The sequence below is a fragment of the Pholis gunnellus genome (genome assembly GCF_910591455.1).
Source record: "Pholis gunnellus genome assembly, chromosome: 7".
Lineage (NCBI taxonomy): Eukaryota > Metazoa > Chordata > Actinopteri > Perciformes > Pholidae > Pholis > Pholis gunnellus.
The window spans coordinates 5314291-5332019 of NC_136533.1; the positions used below are offsets into that span (position 1 = coordinate 5314291).

General features: G+C 41.6%; 2 protein-coding genes across 2 annotated transcripts; both read right to left on the reverse strand.

Moving 5' to 3' along the window:
• Window positions 1-1979: 1979 nt before the first annotated feature.
• On the reverse strand, window positions 1980-6208 carry isg20 (interferon stimulated exonuclease gene). The gene is made up of 4 exons (XM_079162431.1): window positions 6161-6208; window positions 4439-5088; window positions 3628-3828; window positions 1980-2819 (listed from the first exon to the last, which is right to left on the reverse strand). Exons 2-4 carry the CDS (start codon window positions 5006-5008, stop codon window positions 2619-2621), a joined length of 972 nt encoding a protein of 323 aa, XP_079018557.1. The 5' UTR covers window positions 5009-5088; window positions 6161-6208; the 3' UTR covers window positions 1980-2618.
• Window positions 6209-7023: 815 nt separating this feature from the next.
• Window positions 7024-12956, reverse strand: pdia3 (protein disulfide isomerase family A, member 3). Its single transcript, XM_079163322.1, has 13 exons — window positions 12662-12956; window positions 11770-11848; window positions 11536-11653; window positions 11244-11351; window positions 11008-11137; window positions 10769-10885; window positions 9832-9957; window positions 9490-9672; window positions 8870-8978; window positions 8499-8627; window positions 8137-8216; window positions 7706-7763; window positions 7024-7612 (listed from the first exon to the last, which is right to left on the reverse strand). The coding sequence occupies exons 1-13, from the start codon at window positions 12793-12795 to the stop codon at window positions 7502-7504; spliced, it is 1482 nt and encodes a 493-aa protein (XP_079019448.1). The 5' UTR covers window positions 12796-12956; the 3' UTR covers window positions 7024-7501.
• Between the last annotated feature and the right edge of the window lie 4773 nt (window positions 12957-17729).

Here is a 17729-nt window from a genome sequence, read left to right on the forward strand (position 1 = left end):
AGACCAGCTTTATAATCTGGACGCTTCAGAAATCACATGAGATCTTTGCTTTAAAAACTAGAGATCCACCATTCTGATTGAGGAGGAAAAGCTTCAGAATCTACTAAACACATGTTTTCATAAGCACACACACACACACACACACACACACACAGAAGCCCAAAGGATTTTGGATTTAGATTTGGGTGCATTTATATCAGTCAACATGGACCCGAAACTATCCACAATCCCCTGTGATCAGATTAGTTCTCACATACACAAAGAGTAATGTACAGGTTTATATAATGTGATCAATTCTGTGAGCACTTCATCTAATCGGACACAAAAATAAAATCTCCAGATTAATCTCAAGTAATTGAGCAACAGAGGTGTGTGTGTGTGTGTGTGTGTGTGTGTGTGTGTGTGTGAAAACAAATTAACAAAGAGCCACTGGACAGTAAATACAACAGGGTGCTGTAATCGTAGTAATTGCTGTGTTTTGCTTTTGAGCTGCTATTGAGTGAAATGATTTTTCTGTCTTATCAATAATTGTAACAGTCAAAACATCCTCAGTGGCTTAAATTAAACTTTTGTTTTTGTTTTTTCTATTGTTTCAGAAATCATTCACTGTTCAAAAACTAAGTAGTCCTCCCTCATCCTGAGTTGCACTTGTGATGTGATCCTCATTAGATACCATTCAAAGTTAATTCTAGAGGACAATCAAAAACACATCACCCGGCACATCAAAAACCCACAGCCGTCCTTTAAGTCTTCAAACTACAACCTATATGTACTTCTGATATTTTATAAGTTTAATATACACAGTTCTTTCTGGTAACGTGTAAATATCACTGCCAAAACTGACATGTACACACGCACATACTGTACATACCAACCTACATCATGTATATAAAGCTACCCTACAGTATTACTTTTGGACTTAAAGTGATTGTAAGTTGTTCCTTGTGTGTGTGTGTGTTTATGCATAGCTAATAAGGCTTTGGGGGCCCTCAGCAGGATCTTGTTTAATGTAAACATTTATTTTTAAAAAGGCTTTAATTTGAATTAAAATGTCATTCCAGTTCACTTGTCTGGCCCGTCCACGCAGCTTTCTGTAAACTCAACAGTCTGCGGACACGTCGACGCAGCCGGCTGTTCTCTCTTGTGGTTGACGTTTGGAAGTCGGCCATCTTCCTCTCTCTGACCCTGGTCGCGCTAACGTCACCACCACACGTTTTCCTCCTGACACGACGACGAAGGAGCAGGCAGCCAGCTAGTAATCTGCTAAATCAGGCCTGATCTCAATAAAGCGATTTGGGGAACAAAATTAGACGGATTGGGCAAAACAATGCTACCCTGTGTTTCCTCCCTATGGCCTGAGCTGTGGGGCCAAGTTCAGGCTTTCTGTGTGTGTGTGTGTGTGTAGGTGTGTGTGTGTGTGTGTTCATGGGTTTGTAAGACAGCTATTTAGAGAGCCATGGAGCATGAAATAAATGTTCAGCTCCACCTGCAGCTTGTTCCATGTTTCGATAGTCAGATAAATGATACACAATAGATTATAATCTAGTGTCACGCTGACGTCTTTAGACCTTCACAGCGTTACGTAAAGCTGTGCAGCTCAAAGACTCACATGAGTATTTCAGTCACTGGGACTTAACTGGGAATGCTGGGAGAGAATTCATAATTAAATAGTGAACCCGGAGCTTTTCTTTGACTACAAATCTTCACACTATAGACATTCTTTCTCGGGTCAGCCCACCTTTACTGCAGTGGACCTACTTGGACCTTGTGCCACTAGATTTCAGATCCTGATCCAGTGTTTGTGAAAGACTCTGACAATGTTTCCCAACACTAACAATAATGCCGTTAATGCTGATCTGGCACTGGATCAAGCGTGTATCATAGCTGGGTGAAAAACAGTGTTACATGTTTGAGATGTCAGTGTGTTGTCACATTCACTCACTGAAATCAAACTACGTCAGTTTCATTTGAACTGGAGGACATTTTATTATTGGGACATTTAACAGCAGCTCACAGTGAGAGGTAATGAAATACCAACATTACAATATAAAACCTTTAAGGCCACATAGACGTGGAGGCAGCTGCAGGTTAAACTAGTTGTTAAAAATGTGTTTTTAGACTTAAAAAAACATTTTAAAAGCGTCAACTTGTTTGATCACAGCAGCATTTTAGGAAACATCTGAAAAAATGCAGTTTGTGTTTTCCCAAACACCATCTGTGGCCCAAGATCAGTTCTGTGTCCCATTGATAGTAACATGTTACCTTTCAAGTCAGAGCAGGTACTTTTTGAGAACTCCTAACTATTCATATCATTAATAACCTCAATCTTAAAGAGCACCAACATTTGTCATTCTAAACTCACGAGGAACAACTGTGCAGGTAAATATCTGGTATCCAATCATGTTTAATAAGTTAACGTTTTCATTTCCCCCAACGTGATACCGGACATCTTCTCATGTGAGACAATGCAGATAATGTACCAAGAGTTGATTTACAGTCAAATTCTTTTTGAATTGGCATTATTTATTATCTGAAGTTGCTCTGATGACTGTAAATCACCATGTAATGTAATCTACTGAGGTATTTCCAACGACACTTGTCTTGTGAATACTCCCCTCTCATTGGCTGTCGGCGATGACGTCATGCGGCCAGTACTCGTCCTGCATGTAGTGGTTTGAGGAGGCGAAGCTGGGCTCGCGCGGGGCGTCTTCGTCCCTCAGCTTGCTCTGCAGCTCGCGCTCCCACTCGCCCTCCACCAGCTTGTAGAGATCGAGGGAGGCCAGAGCGTCCTCCACCGAGCAGTGACCTCCCCGCCCCACCTGGCCAGGTAAACACAGACCCGGGGTCAGCGCGTGTCACAAACAAACCACAATTCAAAAACACAGACTGCCCTGTAGTTATGTGTACATATCATTAAAAGGAAAATCATCCTCAGATACGCTTCTACTTGAACTGTTTTTGACGACCATGTCTTCCACATTCTCTTTCATTTTGTACCAACTACAGCCCAACCAACTCTGGATTTTAGAGGCCGATACCAATATGAAATTCAGATTGTTTGCCGGTGAAATCCTTACAATGCCAGGTGTCAACTGTAACGGTTGCTCGCTTGCTTGGGGAAAGTAATCTCTGTGTTCAGGCAAGTGTTTCTTTACCGTAACCTTCATTTTATGTAAATTATTTCTCTTTACAAACACTTGCTGCTTTCAACAAAAGCAGACAAACATGGCAACAGCTCACTGGGCAACTGGTTCGTGAGCTGTTAAACTAGTTTATGACTTCTCCCAAAAGCCAGAAAAAACAGGATCCCTCCAGTTTGATACTGAGGGACACTACATCCTAACTATATCTATATATATATATATATGCATTTGTGGTAGAGGTCTCTCTCTAACATGGTACTAATGTAAAGCTGCTCGACACAGGTCCATTACTGATGAAATAAATAAGATAAAAACACCAGCAAAACAACAGAATTACATAAAGTCTAGGAGAAGATCAATCTTAATGATAGCTTCAAGAAGTTTCAATGAAAACCGTATTTATCATAAAGTATATAATATCTGAGATACGCTATTTATTAATAATATCACATAATTACGGTGTAAGAAGTGTGAACATGCTCACCTGTATCTTCCTGTTCAGCAGTCTACCGGCCAAGATCTTGAGGGAGGAGCAGCGTTCGCGGGGGAAACCGGCCAACCGGCTGAGGTGGCGCGTCGTGCACGTGTCCCTGACCATGTGACCTGGGTGGAGCAGGTCCAACGCCTCAAAGTCGTTGTAGATGGAGTGGCCGACGACCACTTTGCCCTCAAGTATACTGAGGATCTACAGGAGAGAAGCCACGCAAGTGCAGAGGAGGATAAATGAAAATGTAGCTGCCGTTAATGACCACGAACGAGTCGGAGTGTCAGCTGGGTTTAAACTCGACAGTTCGGATCCGTTTGACCAGAATATGGAACTCAATGTACGATTTAAAATGCACAGAATATTTCCCAGACCCGTCCTCAGGCGGAGCTGGACTTTTGTCTTTCTGTGAAAGGTTATATTTGTTTGTAAAACAAGTGATCGCCTTTCAGACACACAGGAGGTGACCGTCTTCTTCATGTCACATTTTATCATCGGAGTTGTTTATAGTTCTACATGAGTTTTGTGAAGAATACAAGCTGCTCAGCACACTGTAATATAATGCTAAAGCTACTAATGATCGCTGGAATAACTCTGCAACACGACCCCGTTGTATTGTAATTGTATCGTTTATGGATTACTCTTTGAACCAAATGTTTTAGTCAATAAACTAACCAACCTTGGACATGGTATGTTGATGTATACACATTTCCTACACTGACTTATTCATTTTTAACAAAGTATTTAGAGGGAGGAGATAATTAAAAGAATGAATCGGTAGATCTCAGATCTAAAAGCCATCAGGCCTCACCTCCTCCCTGGCCTGAGCGAAGGCGATGGCGTCGTGCAGGTGATGCCTCCGGATGCCGCTCCAGCGAGTCCTGAAGTCTGTGACGGGCTGACACGGTCGGACATACTTGTCGTACAACACGCTGCCACGGTAGTCCAGGATGCTGCAGCGGGCCAGCTCGCTGCAGCGCCCGCCGGGCCCCGTGCCGACCATCTCGCAGTCCAACGCCACCACCGTGGTCGGGCACAAGCCGAGACACGGCGAGCTCCGCCCGCTGGCCGGAGGACTGGCCTCCGAAGAGAAACCACTGTCCATCTCCCAGCTGTCTCTCAGGGCTGTGACTAAATTCTGGTGCTCAGAAGCTTTAGGCTCAGCGAGTCCAGCTTCAGATGCATCAGCGCTCTTGTTTTCAGAGTTCAGAGAGCTTCCACTTTCCTGGTTTGCGTTGCTCAATTTAGTTTTTTTGACCGGCTTATTTGTATCCAGATGTTCGTTGTGGTTGTCCATTGTTTTCCTCTTCACGTTGGCGACTATTGTGTTCTGCTGGCATTTCTTCCTGGCTGTTTGAATCTCCATGGCGTGAAGCATCATGGATTGTTTTGCACGAGGCGTCTTTATTCCTTTTTGACGGCTCTGCCATACTCAAAGGAAACCGGCCTTGAAGTCAATTTCTGGGGAAATAAAATAAAACATCCCGATTATCATTAGGAAATAAATCTAGTTGATGATCACAACTAAATCAGGATTTATTTTTCTAAATTTTCTCCGATAAAAGGCTGCAGTGCCCCTTTTGTCCCTGGGGTTGTTGTTGGTTCATATAATAACAATAATAATCTTTATTTAAATATAACATTTCATACAGACTATGTAGCTCAAAGTGCTGTACATTCGAAAAAATATATAAAAACAGAAAACCCTTTTACAAAGTATGCATTTTGCACTTACAGTTTAAGTGTAATTAAGACATGTGTGCGTGTACATGCAATGTTATGGCAACATACTAAATGGGTACATTGCTTATGAGACCACGTTTGGCCGACAAACTGACACTGACAGTAAGCACAATGCAAATAAATGTTTATACAACACCGAGCACTAAGAAAGTAAATTAGTAAAGTGTGGGAGATGTCAGAGGAGCATTATTATATAAGATAAGGGAGAACGGACTCCGTTCTGTTTGACTGTGCCACCAAATTACATTTAGTTTAATACCTCGCTCGTAAAACCTGCAAAAAAAAACGTAAATTAATTAACGTGAATCATCGCTAGTGATACTGTAACTCCCGTATGTCTGTATGTACGATACACCAAATTCTCGTGTGCATAAAACGTGACTCCTCGAGCCCTGGTGCGTACTAGCAATCAGCACGTGACCAAACCACCGTTATACATTTTATCAATTTAAAAACACGTGGCAGGTGAGTTGTAACGAAGCCGCATTTACCATTTGCCCTAAATGGTACATAAGAAGCGGGTACTCGTATCGTACGTAGTGTTAAACTTTGTCAGGAGCTACGGACACTAAGTAACTGACAGATCTCAACGGAGTTTGGTGTTTAGTTAGTTCTGGAAAACCGACTTTAGCTAGTTAGCTGAAGAAAGAACCACGTCTAACAAGACGTTAAACATAATTCATCAAACAAAAACATTACGAAAGACTCGTATAAATATATACGTGTTGACAAAACACAGAAGAGTAACGTTACGATATGACACAAATACGTTTTAATAATTCTACGTTACCTTCCGAGGTGACACGTGCGATCTCTGGACATGCCCGGTGAAGAATCCTCTCCTCGCAATCTGATTGGCTCATTCTCTTCTTCTGTTGTTGTTGGACCGGAAGTGTTCAACTGTCAAATAAATACGGAGTCGCCGCCAACTGGTTGAATACGATATTGCCCAAAATAATGTTTCAGAAATGCAATATTTCGTAAATTAACCACGTAAATATAATAATGTATTATTAGCAGGCTCAAAGTCAGACAAATGAGTTAATAGTTCATGAACGGATCTTCGTGTTAGTCTTTATCTGCAATTTAATCTGTAGTGAAACAGGCCTAACTAACAATACATTTAATACTGTAAACAAAACAAAAATCTGTAATGTTTGTCTTTTGCCCCCTTTATCCCAAATTTGTGTAATTATTTAGACCAAAACCAAATTCAGTGTAATGTAGTTTTTATAACCGCATGACCAAATTTATAACAAAAGCTAAAAAAAAAATATAAAAAAAAAAAAAAGAAATCACACAGATTTAAAATATTATTCTTCAGTTTTCAATGTGTTATTTTCAATAATTGTTAAATTACATGAAGGAAAAAACATCCCAAATATGGCTTCTGAAATGTAGGTTTTTCAACATCCGTTTTGTATCAAACATCTTATGTTATCTTAAAATATGTAAGACTCATGGACGTTATGGATATTTTTTAACCAGTCTGACATAACAGGCTGAACAATTAACAGGTCGAAATTGAGTTACAGCCCTACATAAACAAAGCTTAATACAATATTAGGAATTACACAAAATGTTTCTTCAGAGGCTAAAAAAAAGGCAGAATGATAAAAACAAGCGGGTCATGAATGAAGATCATACACTTCATTTTGGTTTTGTGGGCCTTTTTATTTCACAATCCTTCCAAATGTACAAAAACAAAGACGTGTTACAAAAACAAACAGAAAAAGAAAGAAAAATAGGAATTCACCAATACCATTATCCCCCAAGACGACAACAAAAACCAAAGTGACAGATGACTGGAGTCAAACCAAAGTGCATCAGCCTGAGGTGTAGTAGACAGACCAGGGGAAATAAAAATCTCAATTTTCAAAAGCGGTCCCCTCTTCCCTAAAAATTTGTTTTTGTTTTTAAACATCGGGCAGGCCCCGGCCACCACCGCTCCACCATCCACAGTTTTCCCAGAGCAGCGGAGGACCTAAAGGGAGGGCCGCGTCTTTTTCGACTTGGCCTCAGAGCATTCGGTAGTTCACTAAGAGTGGATGATAATTTAGTTCTTTCTTTGCATGATTCCCCCATTCCTCCTCCTGCTGTGGTGGGGATGTTGAGTTCCTGTCATGAGCTTTTATAGCTCGATCTTGTCGTCGTCGTCCTTCTTCTTGGTCTCCGCCACCACCAGCGGGTTGGAGGCCTCCTTCTTCAGGTAGGAGACGAAGTCGCTCACCTCGCGACCTCCCTGCAGCGCGAGCGGAGAGACGGGAGCGTTAGCGGAGACGACACAAACATGAAGATACTCTGTTTTGAACGATCACTTGGAGCTCATTCTCACCTCGTATTTCTTTGGGCTCATCTTGCCTCCGGCTTGGACGAAGTACAGCGTGGGGAACCTGGAGAAGCAAAAGAGATTAATACGAATGTTTTAACATCTACACGTCAAACTGTACCGTCAGACATTTTGTTCTGCATTCTTTAATTCAAAATCTGGAATCAATCCACAGATGAGACCTCCTTCAATCTGAAAATCCATTGACAGGAGTTCCAGTGAAGATCTCGACCGCATTAAACAGTGAAATGTGGCCCGACAGCTTTTTATAACGATCTGACAATATTTCTACACTTCTCAAAGTGCGACGTCCGTAAAACACACCCAGTCTCTTCCACCATGCTTTCTGGGTGTGCCTTTTTTTTTTGCCGTGTCATCACTTTTCATATCTATACTATAGATAGGATTCCATTACATTGAAGCGGCTCATGACTCACCCGCTGACTTCATATGGAGTTGGCACATCGTTTGCTGTGGCGTCCATCTTGGCGATGACAACGTTGGGATCACCGGAGAGCTTTAAGAGCAGAGGAGAGAAAACGTTAACCGTTAACAAGCTTCTTCTCAAAATTTACCAGAGTGTTGACCCAATGCTGGTCAAACAGAACTAGCAGAAAGGGTTTTCAGTGAGTTAGAGAACTACTGTTTATATCCTTTTATGAACAAACGTACAGAACTGAAATTAACGACAAAACACTATTCAACCTCAGACTGCTTCATGTTGAAGTAAACACTTCAAGCCACTCGTTAATGTCATTAAAATGCTCGTTTATTCAGAATAAAGTCTTCTTCGCCTCACCTTCTCTCCCAGCTCTTGGAGTTTGGGCTCCAGGTTCTTGCAGTGTCCGCACCACGGAGCGTAGAACTCGATCAGCACGTCTTTGCCGTCGTCGTTCACGATGGAGTCGAAGTTTTCAGCCACGACGACCTGAACACAGACGTCACACGTTGGCTCATCATGGATGTCATGAGACAATGTGAATGCGTTACATTTTGATAAATGTTTCTGAACGCTCTATATACCTGGTTTAAAAAACAAAAAGCTGCGCGTTTAATGTTGATTTAGATTATGAATGAAGGTTCAAACTATGGCAACTTTATCAACCTAAACACCACTACACAGCACATGTTAATCAGTAGTTAAGAACACTGCTGGGTGTTTCGTCTCACCTTGACGGGTCCGTCGTTGTTTTCTGGGATGGGCTCGGATTTGAGGTAACGCTTCAACTTGCCATCAAAGTAATCCTGCAGGAAACGCTCCAGAGCTTTACCGTCTCGACTGTTCGGACAAGAACACAACTCGTTTGAGTGTTTGGGAGAAACAAAGTCATTAAATCAGGTGGAGATGAAAGAGTTGTTCCACCGTGCGCTCGATCACGTTCCCTCGGATTAAGTGACGCTAAATAATTCAGTTTTTATACGAAAAAGTGAAGTGGGAAACCACAAAGCGTGTGGCGATGAAATATGACAGAATACATTCATTTGGATTCATAATAGCAGTGATGGGCGAGATGTATTTTGGTCTTTACAGCTGACAGTAGCATGACACACTACATTTTTCTTATCTACGTGGGAAGTTGGTCCATGGAGCCTCGAGTCACAAAAGGTTGAGACCCTCTGCTCTAACACATTAGACGTGCACATCCTCACCGTGTTAAATATGAGTCACACAGTGGCTCTGCATGTAGAAACATTAGATCAACATTCTTTTGAAGTCTTGTGTGTGGTACATGTTGGCGTTCGACGTGCACTTGTGGCAAACGAGTAAAATAACATTTGAATGGACTCACGAGAACTCCTCGGTCATGACGTATTTGTCTCCCTTGCCGGTGCGGATGGCCACCAGAGGCAGTTCTCCCGAGCTGCCATCCATGCCGAACTCTGACACATCGTTGCTGAATGCGCTCTTGCTGGCCACGGCGAAGTTCAGCTTCTTGCCCTGATCGAGGAAGCCCTTGGCCACCTTCATCACCCTGTAGAATGTTAACGTTCGGTTTTAAAGATGAAAGTGGCGCCTCAAACCAAAGGCTGTATTTGGAGAGTAAACACATTAGCTATTCAAACCACGAGGGGACAAACTAGTTCAGCTAGAAGCAAGAACACAACCCTGGGGTGCGTTTAAAGACACATACCTGTTCCTCCAGTAGTTGGAGCCTTTGGGATTTTTCTCATAATCGACATCATAATAAGCCACCAGCAGCTCTTTCCCTCGCAGCTGGTCTTTGTTGTCGTCGGTCATGTGGGGGCAGATTCCAAAGCTGCGTTGAACAGAGAAAGTAACAATAAATCAGTTTGCTATACTGCTTTAGACCGTTCTAGACAAACACATAATCCAGAGACGGTCTGTTTACACTTTACAGCAGAGAAATCATTTAGTTTGTTTCAGACTTCAACGTATTACAGCTTGTGTTTGGACATAGAGGCGAGGCCACAGCAAAGTGAAAGTACAAGTGAAAGTAAAAAGGAGGATCTCACAAACAATACACTCTGTCACACGTCTGTGAGTGTGAACCACACGTAGATGAAACATGCATACAACTACGGCACTTCTTTTGTCACCGCGTTAGCAATATGTGTGCTTGAGATCCCAGATATAAATTATAATGCTAAATTATAAAGTCAAATGTTCATGCCAGTGGTTTCACACTTTGGGAGTAGAACATGATCTTCAACTGTAACACAGAGGCATCACTTTGATTCCGTTTTATCAGCACAGTCTCAGCCGTAGATATTGATCCGGCCTCATTTTTCTATTCTAAAAGGAATCACTCATTAATCTCATTTAACCTCCAGACGATAAAGTCCAGGAGTAGTTTAAAAAGTACCAAACAGTTCGATACAGCCTGGGGGGAAGCATTGTTGGTTGTGTTTGCAGAGTGGGCGGCTCACCTTTCACACACACGGTCCCGTTTGCTCTGAGCCATGAATGTAAATATGTGCCGTTACGATGCAAGATGACTATATGTTTAACCGCTACCAACAAGTCCAACTACTGCACATGTACTGTGCTTTGCAAAAAGACAGCTTTGGTTGATGTAACAGTCTCCGCTCAAGAGAACCAACACTCACATGTTGTCCTGGATGAACTTCTTTATTTTGCTGTTTGTGTATTTGTCCTCGCTGTATTTGACGGAGCTTTCTTCAAACTTGTTGTTGAGTCTCGGTGGGCGGAAAAGGACGATTCCCCTGCAAGCCAAAAAAAAAACAACAGGAAACGTCAACGCTGTCTCGCTGCACCAATAGCAGCTACACTGGTGATGTCTAAATGTGTGAAGGTGCTAGTTATGATGACAGAAAGAGCTACTTACTCTCCATCAATGCCGTGGCTCTGGAGGTGAGCCTCAGCGTTGGTGTGGGCGAAGCGGTAGTTGTCCCTCAAGGCGCTGGCGGCCTTCATGAACTCTACCTGCGCTGTGCTCTTGTCGTCAGCGAAAAACCCTGCGAAGGAAAGATGAATCATGTTCAGATCAGAGTGCAATAAACACGGGCCCATCGATTCCAAATGTCTGGAAGAACAGGTACTGAACTTCAAACTGTAACTCACCAACAACACTTGCGTCTTGGTCCGACGTGTACTTTGTCAAGTCCGCGTCAGTCTTGAGCTCCACAGAAGCTGGTCCAGCCTGCTTCTTCAGGAAACTGACAATACCGTCTACAGGGAGCAAGAGGAGCGCAGACGAACAATACGCACAGAAGAAAAGATGGAGGCAGAAAAATTAAGATGACCATAAGGTGACAGAATAAAGCAGATATAAAAGAAGAATATTTGTGCAAGTGTTGGGAGTCTTGAAGACATTTTAAAAATGCAGAAAAGAAATCTCATCCGAGGCAAATACCTGCAGTTCTGGGACCCTCATAGGGACCAGCTTCCTCTCCATCTCTGAAGATCTTCAGGGTCGGGTAGCCACTGACACCGTATTTGCTGCATATGTTGCTGCTGGTTGTGCAGTCAACCTATAAAGGAAAAGAAAATGATTCACTTTCTGAAGAGAGACACGGAGAGCACTGCAGTACAGAGTTCAGAAAGCTCCACTAAATGGGACAGTTAAGTGAAATGCATTATGCAATACCTTGGCCAGAGAGACGATGCCTTTCAGACGCGTGGCGGCTGCCTCGTACTCAGGTGCGAGACGTTTACAATGGCCGCACCTAATGGACAGAGGAAAGGGGAGAAGGAGTTACGAAGGAGTTACACGAAAGCTGTATTCAAGTTTCAGCTTGGGAGAGGAAGATCGAGTGATTTCACAGTGTGGACTGTGATACCTCTGGGGTGGTAATTCAATAGGGTTTGTAAGATTAACAAAAATGTGATTAAAATGGGAAATTGCATAACTTTGCTGAGCTAATAAACTGTATTAGGGAACAAACTAACTATTGATTACTTTGTTGATGATTGTATTAATAAAAAGGACCTCAAGACATCCCAAAAGCCTGAGTTTGATTATGAATAGTATTTATTTTGTCTGTGCAATAGGTTTTTAACAAATAATACTCTGACCAACTTCTACTTTATCTTCAAGTTTGGCATAGTGGAACCACGTCACGGTTCCTCGGGACCAATCAGAGGAAGACACCAAAACTTCCCCGTCCAATCAGAACGTTACAACAGTGAAAGAACACGCCCCTAACTTCCTCGTAGCCTCCTTAGCACGCAGTTTTCATTGGAAACTATTCCCAGCAGTTACAAATATCAGTCAAGACTAATGTCTTTATTGTGAACAGTTTAATAGTCAATAAACTATCTAACTGTAGCGGTTTTAAAACCACTGGTCATCTTAAACCAAACCGTTGAATTAAGCTAATTGCCTTGCACCTTCTGCGCTCCTAGCTAACATGCTACCGATCGGTCACTAGCTAACAAACCGAAGAAAGAAAGGCTAGCGTTAACTAGCTTATTACCGGTTGTGAACAGTTGAATAAATAGCTTAAATGCGCTCTACAAAGCGTGGAAAAATCACTCACCACGGGGCAAAGAACTCCACAAGAGCCATTCCGTGGTCTCCAATCCTGCTTTCGAAATCATCATCCGTGTAATCGATCACATCACTGGCCCAGGTGAAGCCGGTGAGAGCGGCCAAGAAGATCACCTTAAACATCTTCTTTTTTTTAAAGCTTTAAACTCTATTTTAATCTATTTTAAACAGCAACAAAAAAATTAAACTTTGAATTGCAGGTCGCAGCCCTCCTCTTCGGCTCCTCGGCGTCGTGAAGGCTGTGAGCTCCTCGGACAGGGCCAAATGCAGACTAGTCGATAAGAGAAAGAGGAAGAGGATGGAGTCGGTGAGGATGTTCACGCGAACAGCGGGACCTCTCCTAACCACAGTGTGGCAGCCTCCCATTGGCCTGTCCGACGCGTCACTCAGCCTCGATCAGCCAATGAGAAGCTCGCAGAAGAGATACCGTAGTCTCAGGAGCCAATCACGATTAGACATAATGGAAACTCCTTTATCCAACACAGAGCTGGATATCATGGCTGCAAACAACTCTAAATGTGTCAATTTAAAAAATGAAGAAGAAATAACTTTATAAATGTTAATGGACATTAGGATTATGGGAAAAAACGGTGATTATTTTGACACTTGAACCAATCATTCAATTAAACTGGAAGCAAACTGGATGTAATGATATAATATGAAAACCAAAACCAGAACGTTCTGCACACAATCACTTTATTATTTCACTGGGGAAATGTCACATAAATAAAGCCAGGTTCCCGAGGCGATTGAATTTAGGAAGTACTTTTGAGTGTACAAATGATAAACAATAAGAAATGTGCTCACAGTTATGCTGCAGTAATCTTTTTAAGGATTTTCTTTCACACTATGAATACCTATATATTCATCAATGTAATCACTCCAAGTCAAACAAAAAAAGAAGATAAAAGTAAAAAAAATGAAGGTAGGATGATAATCCCTCTCAAATTTCATGTAAACCATCATCTGACTTTATTTTTTAAAACTGTGGATTTCATGTTGGTCTTAGTGCTGCAATGTTACATTTACTAATTAGGAAGTAAATATAAGTAAATTCTCACAATTTAGAACTGTCGAGCACTTAACGGACTAATCGTTGCAGCTCTAATCTCTGTACATCTAGTCTGGTTTGAGGTCACCCAACAACAAACCTTCACTAGTCAAATGTTGCTTCATTCACACTCATTTACATTTTGAGATCTTCCTTCGAGCACACTGGCTGTTGAACACTTGTATCAGCTCATAAGTTGAGACGTATAAATCCTCAGTGTTTTTAAACTAAGTACAACGTTGGCTCAGGTGTCGAAAGGTAAAAGGTCAAACACGTTGATCGGCAGGTTTCTACAGCCTTTGGGCCATGTTTAGTATACCTGTTGTGGAAAAACTAAGCCCCCAGGATTTAGTGTGCTGGGGCCATTACTGGTACAACAAACCTTTCTTAGAAATGAAATGTCATTACCTGAAGTTTTTTTAATTTATTGTATATGTTGTATACTTGTTCATTTTCCTTGAGCCACACACAGCCTGACTGGGACTTTGTGTCAAAATGTGTTTCTTCTCTGTTGCTGATTTTGCAACTGCAACAGACAACCAAGCACCAACAGTAGGCAAGCAAACGTGTCTGCTGCCCTCATTACAGCAACAATATACACTTGTGATGATGACAAAGTGAGTCCTGCATTAGGCCTATTACTATAGAGATAGATGGATGGATAGATAGATAGATAGATAGATAGATAGATAGATAGATAGATAGATAGATAGATAGATAGATAGATAGATAGATAGATAGATAGATAGATAGATGGATAAATAGATAGATAGATAGATAGATGGATGGATGGATGGATGGATGGATGGATGGATAGATGGATGGATGGCTGGATAGATGGATGGATAGGTAGATGGATAGATAGATAGATAGATAGATAGATAGATAGATAGATGGATGGATGGATGGATGGATGGATGGATGGATAGATGGATGGATGGCTGGATAGATGGATGGATAGATAGATGGATAGATAGATAGATAGATAGATAGATAGATAGATAGATAGATAGATAGATGGATGGATGGATGGATGGATAGATGGATGGATGGCTGGATAGATGGATGGATAGATAGATGGATAGATAGATGGATGGATGGATGGATGGATAGATGGATGGATGGATAGATGGATGGATGGATGGATGGATGGATGGATAGATAGATAGATAGATAGATAGATAGATAGATAGACTGGTTATGTTGTCCGACTATACATCTTTCTTGATCCTATTCTCAACATGGTTAAACAAATCCAAGTTTAAATTTGTCTGACTTTGATCACAAAGCCCTTCAAGCTGATTTTAGTTATTTTTTTCTATTTCTTATTATTAAAGACACACAGGCATCAACAGTGCTAAACATTTTCCTTTTTTTTTTAAATAAAGCTGCAGTTATGCTATTAAACCAGCAGAGGGAGCCCTCTGACAGCACAGCGTTTTTATGTACTAGTCTGGTGCCCAGTGAGATGTCCCAGTAACAAGTCTGATACTTGCATAATCCAGTAGATCCTTCATGTCACCTGTTTAAGCGTCTCTCAGCTACAGCAGAGCTTTGGCCTTCATCACTTTTCATTAATCATGTTTCTGCTCTTCACACTGCAGTTGTAGTAGAAATACGCCTCAAGAAAAATGTAAATGTTAAAGTTATTTAAAGTCTGTGAAGCACCCACATTACGTTTTCATTATTTTGCCATATTTAAAGAGGACAGTTACAGACTAGTTGTGAAAATATAGGAGATGTAAGAATGAATCAATACAATCAGGAGGACTAAAATAAACTAGAAATGATTTTTGTGCCACCGTTTTTAATATAAAGACACAGAACACCTGCCACTGTTCAAGGAGCTGTCTGATCCTATCTTACTCTTTTTATTATAATATAATAAATAATAATATTTATATAATATAATGAATAACGTCAGTAATGAGATAAAGGAAAAGAGACAGCTCAGATAAGTTTGTGCAACAAAAACCTAAACAAATGAAGTACTATAATATCTCACCTTAGTGGAGTCTTTATAGTACATTGTGCATTCAGTATGAATTATTAACCAGTACAAGACAACCACATTCTGCAATTCCAGAGTTTAAGTCCACGTTTACAGCATTGTGTATGCACTGATGGACTTACTATATACATCTAAAAACATGTTCCTCAGTCATTATGAACCCCGCTTCCTGAACAGACCAGTTTCTTTCATAACCCCCCCCCCTCAGTCGTGCAGCTCCACAGACTGTGAGCGAGCTGTGCTAATCCTCTCGAGCAGAGCTGTCTTTCTTCCACACCAGCCACCGTTTACTGTAAACCTGCAGCTGAGATGTGAACGGCAGAACTAGATGGAAATAATTCAGGGGGCCAAACCAGGTCAGAAGACGGGCTGACTGTTAATGTCGGTGAGGCTGTGAGGGGCACTGAAACTCCACGGGAATTTGAGAAACATCTGTACTGTTTCACAGACACACCGACACTCAGCATATCTTACATAATCATTTCCATATTGAATCATAATTATATCCAACGGTCTGTTACGATATTGTCGTCATTATCCGACCACCATTTTATCCTGTTTTGTATGTGGCTGAGCGCTCTGCAGTCCTCTTCTGCACTGGACAGATTTGTTTGTCTTTGTCCCCCACACGAAGCCCCTTCCCTTTTTTGAGATTTCCCCAAATCGTAGCCTCCGTTGCCTCTGCAAAGGGGTTGCCACGGCAACCCGCTTGCTCCTCAACCATATCTGGAACAAGGAGGAGGAGAGAAGAGCTCTGCAGCATTACGCTTGTGACATGTGAGCGATCCGGAGGGAGGGCGGAGGATGCATTCAGGACATCAGAGCCTCCCTCCGAATCCTCCAAGAAACAGATTCCTCTCAACAGAAACACTTGACGTCTCAGCTGCGTCTCGTCAGAACACCGGACGCCTTGTTGTCCTGCTGGTTGTCCCAAAACACTGGGGAAACTGTAGTTTCAACACTAGAGACAATAACAAATCTATTCATACATTCATTGGATGGGACAAAGCACTCGTTAGATACTCCCTGCACTGCAGAGAACACACTGGCATCTCTGCACCCGCTTTGAAACAAAAGGACGGACTCATATTTAGGTTCATATTCACTGTCGAGTGCAGATGATGAGGCGGCACACAATGCATTCAGCATGCTGTGGTTGTCCAATGGGAGTTTGAGCCATACTATACAAGTTCACAGTTTTAACAGTAACTTCACGGAGCTTAAAGGATAAGTCGGGCAATATTCTTTATTTTTCTTGTTGTCGAAACAACCCGTGAAAGGAGACACAAAACTAACAATGTTTGATTCTGTCTGTCAATTTCTTTCCAGCTCCCCAAACCGGTGCTGTGACACTTTGGCCCCAACACCTACTGAAGACATCTTTAAAGAGATATACTTTCAATTTAAAGAAATAATTACTCGGGCATTACAGCTAACAGTTGTATTCATTCTTGATTAATTGCTCGGTCTATTAAATGCTGAAAAATAGTGAAAAAATGTCATTCAGCATGGCTTGTTTTGTCCGTCTAACACTCTAAAACCTTAAAATATTCATTTGATGATCATAAATTTAAATTTTCTGTCGCTGGACTTATCGATAAATTGCTAATCGCTGCAGCTCTAACAATGACCTGAAACAGCTGGGCCTCGTATCAAATCCGTGGCTCTTTTAAGCCGTAGACTTTGTGCACTAATAAGTATGTTCATGTTAATGAAGGAACATGTCACCCAGTCCAACAGTGTGTGTCACTGATGTGTTTGTTTGGAGAACAATGGAGCACAGAAGAATAAAATGTAACAGGCTTAGGGAGACAATGCTTGTAAGTAGGATGAGATCATTGTTGGTTTTGGTCTGTTGATGGGATTTGTTGATGACAAGAAAAGTATAGAACATCACCTGCCTCGCCTTTTAACTGACAAGATTGTCTTTTCCTAAAATGTTTAATTAAGTCAAGTAAATCTCTCAAATTTAAAGGTCTTGGCTGCGTGTGAAAA

What these genes read in the sequence shown, in the direction of transcription:
- isg20 (XM_079162431.1), bottom strand. Translation starts at nt 5,008, where the DNA reads ATGATGCTTCACGCCATGGAGATTCAAACAGCCAGGAAGAAATGCCAG. An exon ending in TCGCTCAGGCCAGGGAGGAG is followed by an intron (nt 3,829 to 4,438) that starts GTGAGGCCTGAT and finishes TCTCTCCTGTAG; the next exon opens with ATCCTCAGTATACTTGAGGG. An exon ending in TGCTGAACAGGAAGATACAG is followed by an intron (nt 2,820 to 3,627) that starts GTGAGCATGTTC and finishes TTACCTGGCCAG; the next exon opens with GTGGGGCGGGGAGGTCACTG.
- pdia3 (XM_079163322.1), bottom strand. Translation starts at nt 12,795, where the DNA reads ATGTTTAAGGTGATCTTCTTGGCCGCTCTCACCGGCTTCACCTGGGCC. An exon ending in TGAGGGTCCCAGAACTGCAG is followed by an intron (nt 11,352 to 11,535) that starts GTATTTGCCTCG and finishes TGCTCCCTGTAG; the next exon opens with ACGGTATTGTCAGTTTCCTG. An exon ending in AGCCACGGCATTGATGGAGA is followed by an intron (nt 10,886 to 11,007) that starts GTAAGTAGCTCT and finishes TTTGGCTTGCAG; the next exon opens with GGGAATCGTCCTTTTCCGCC.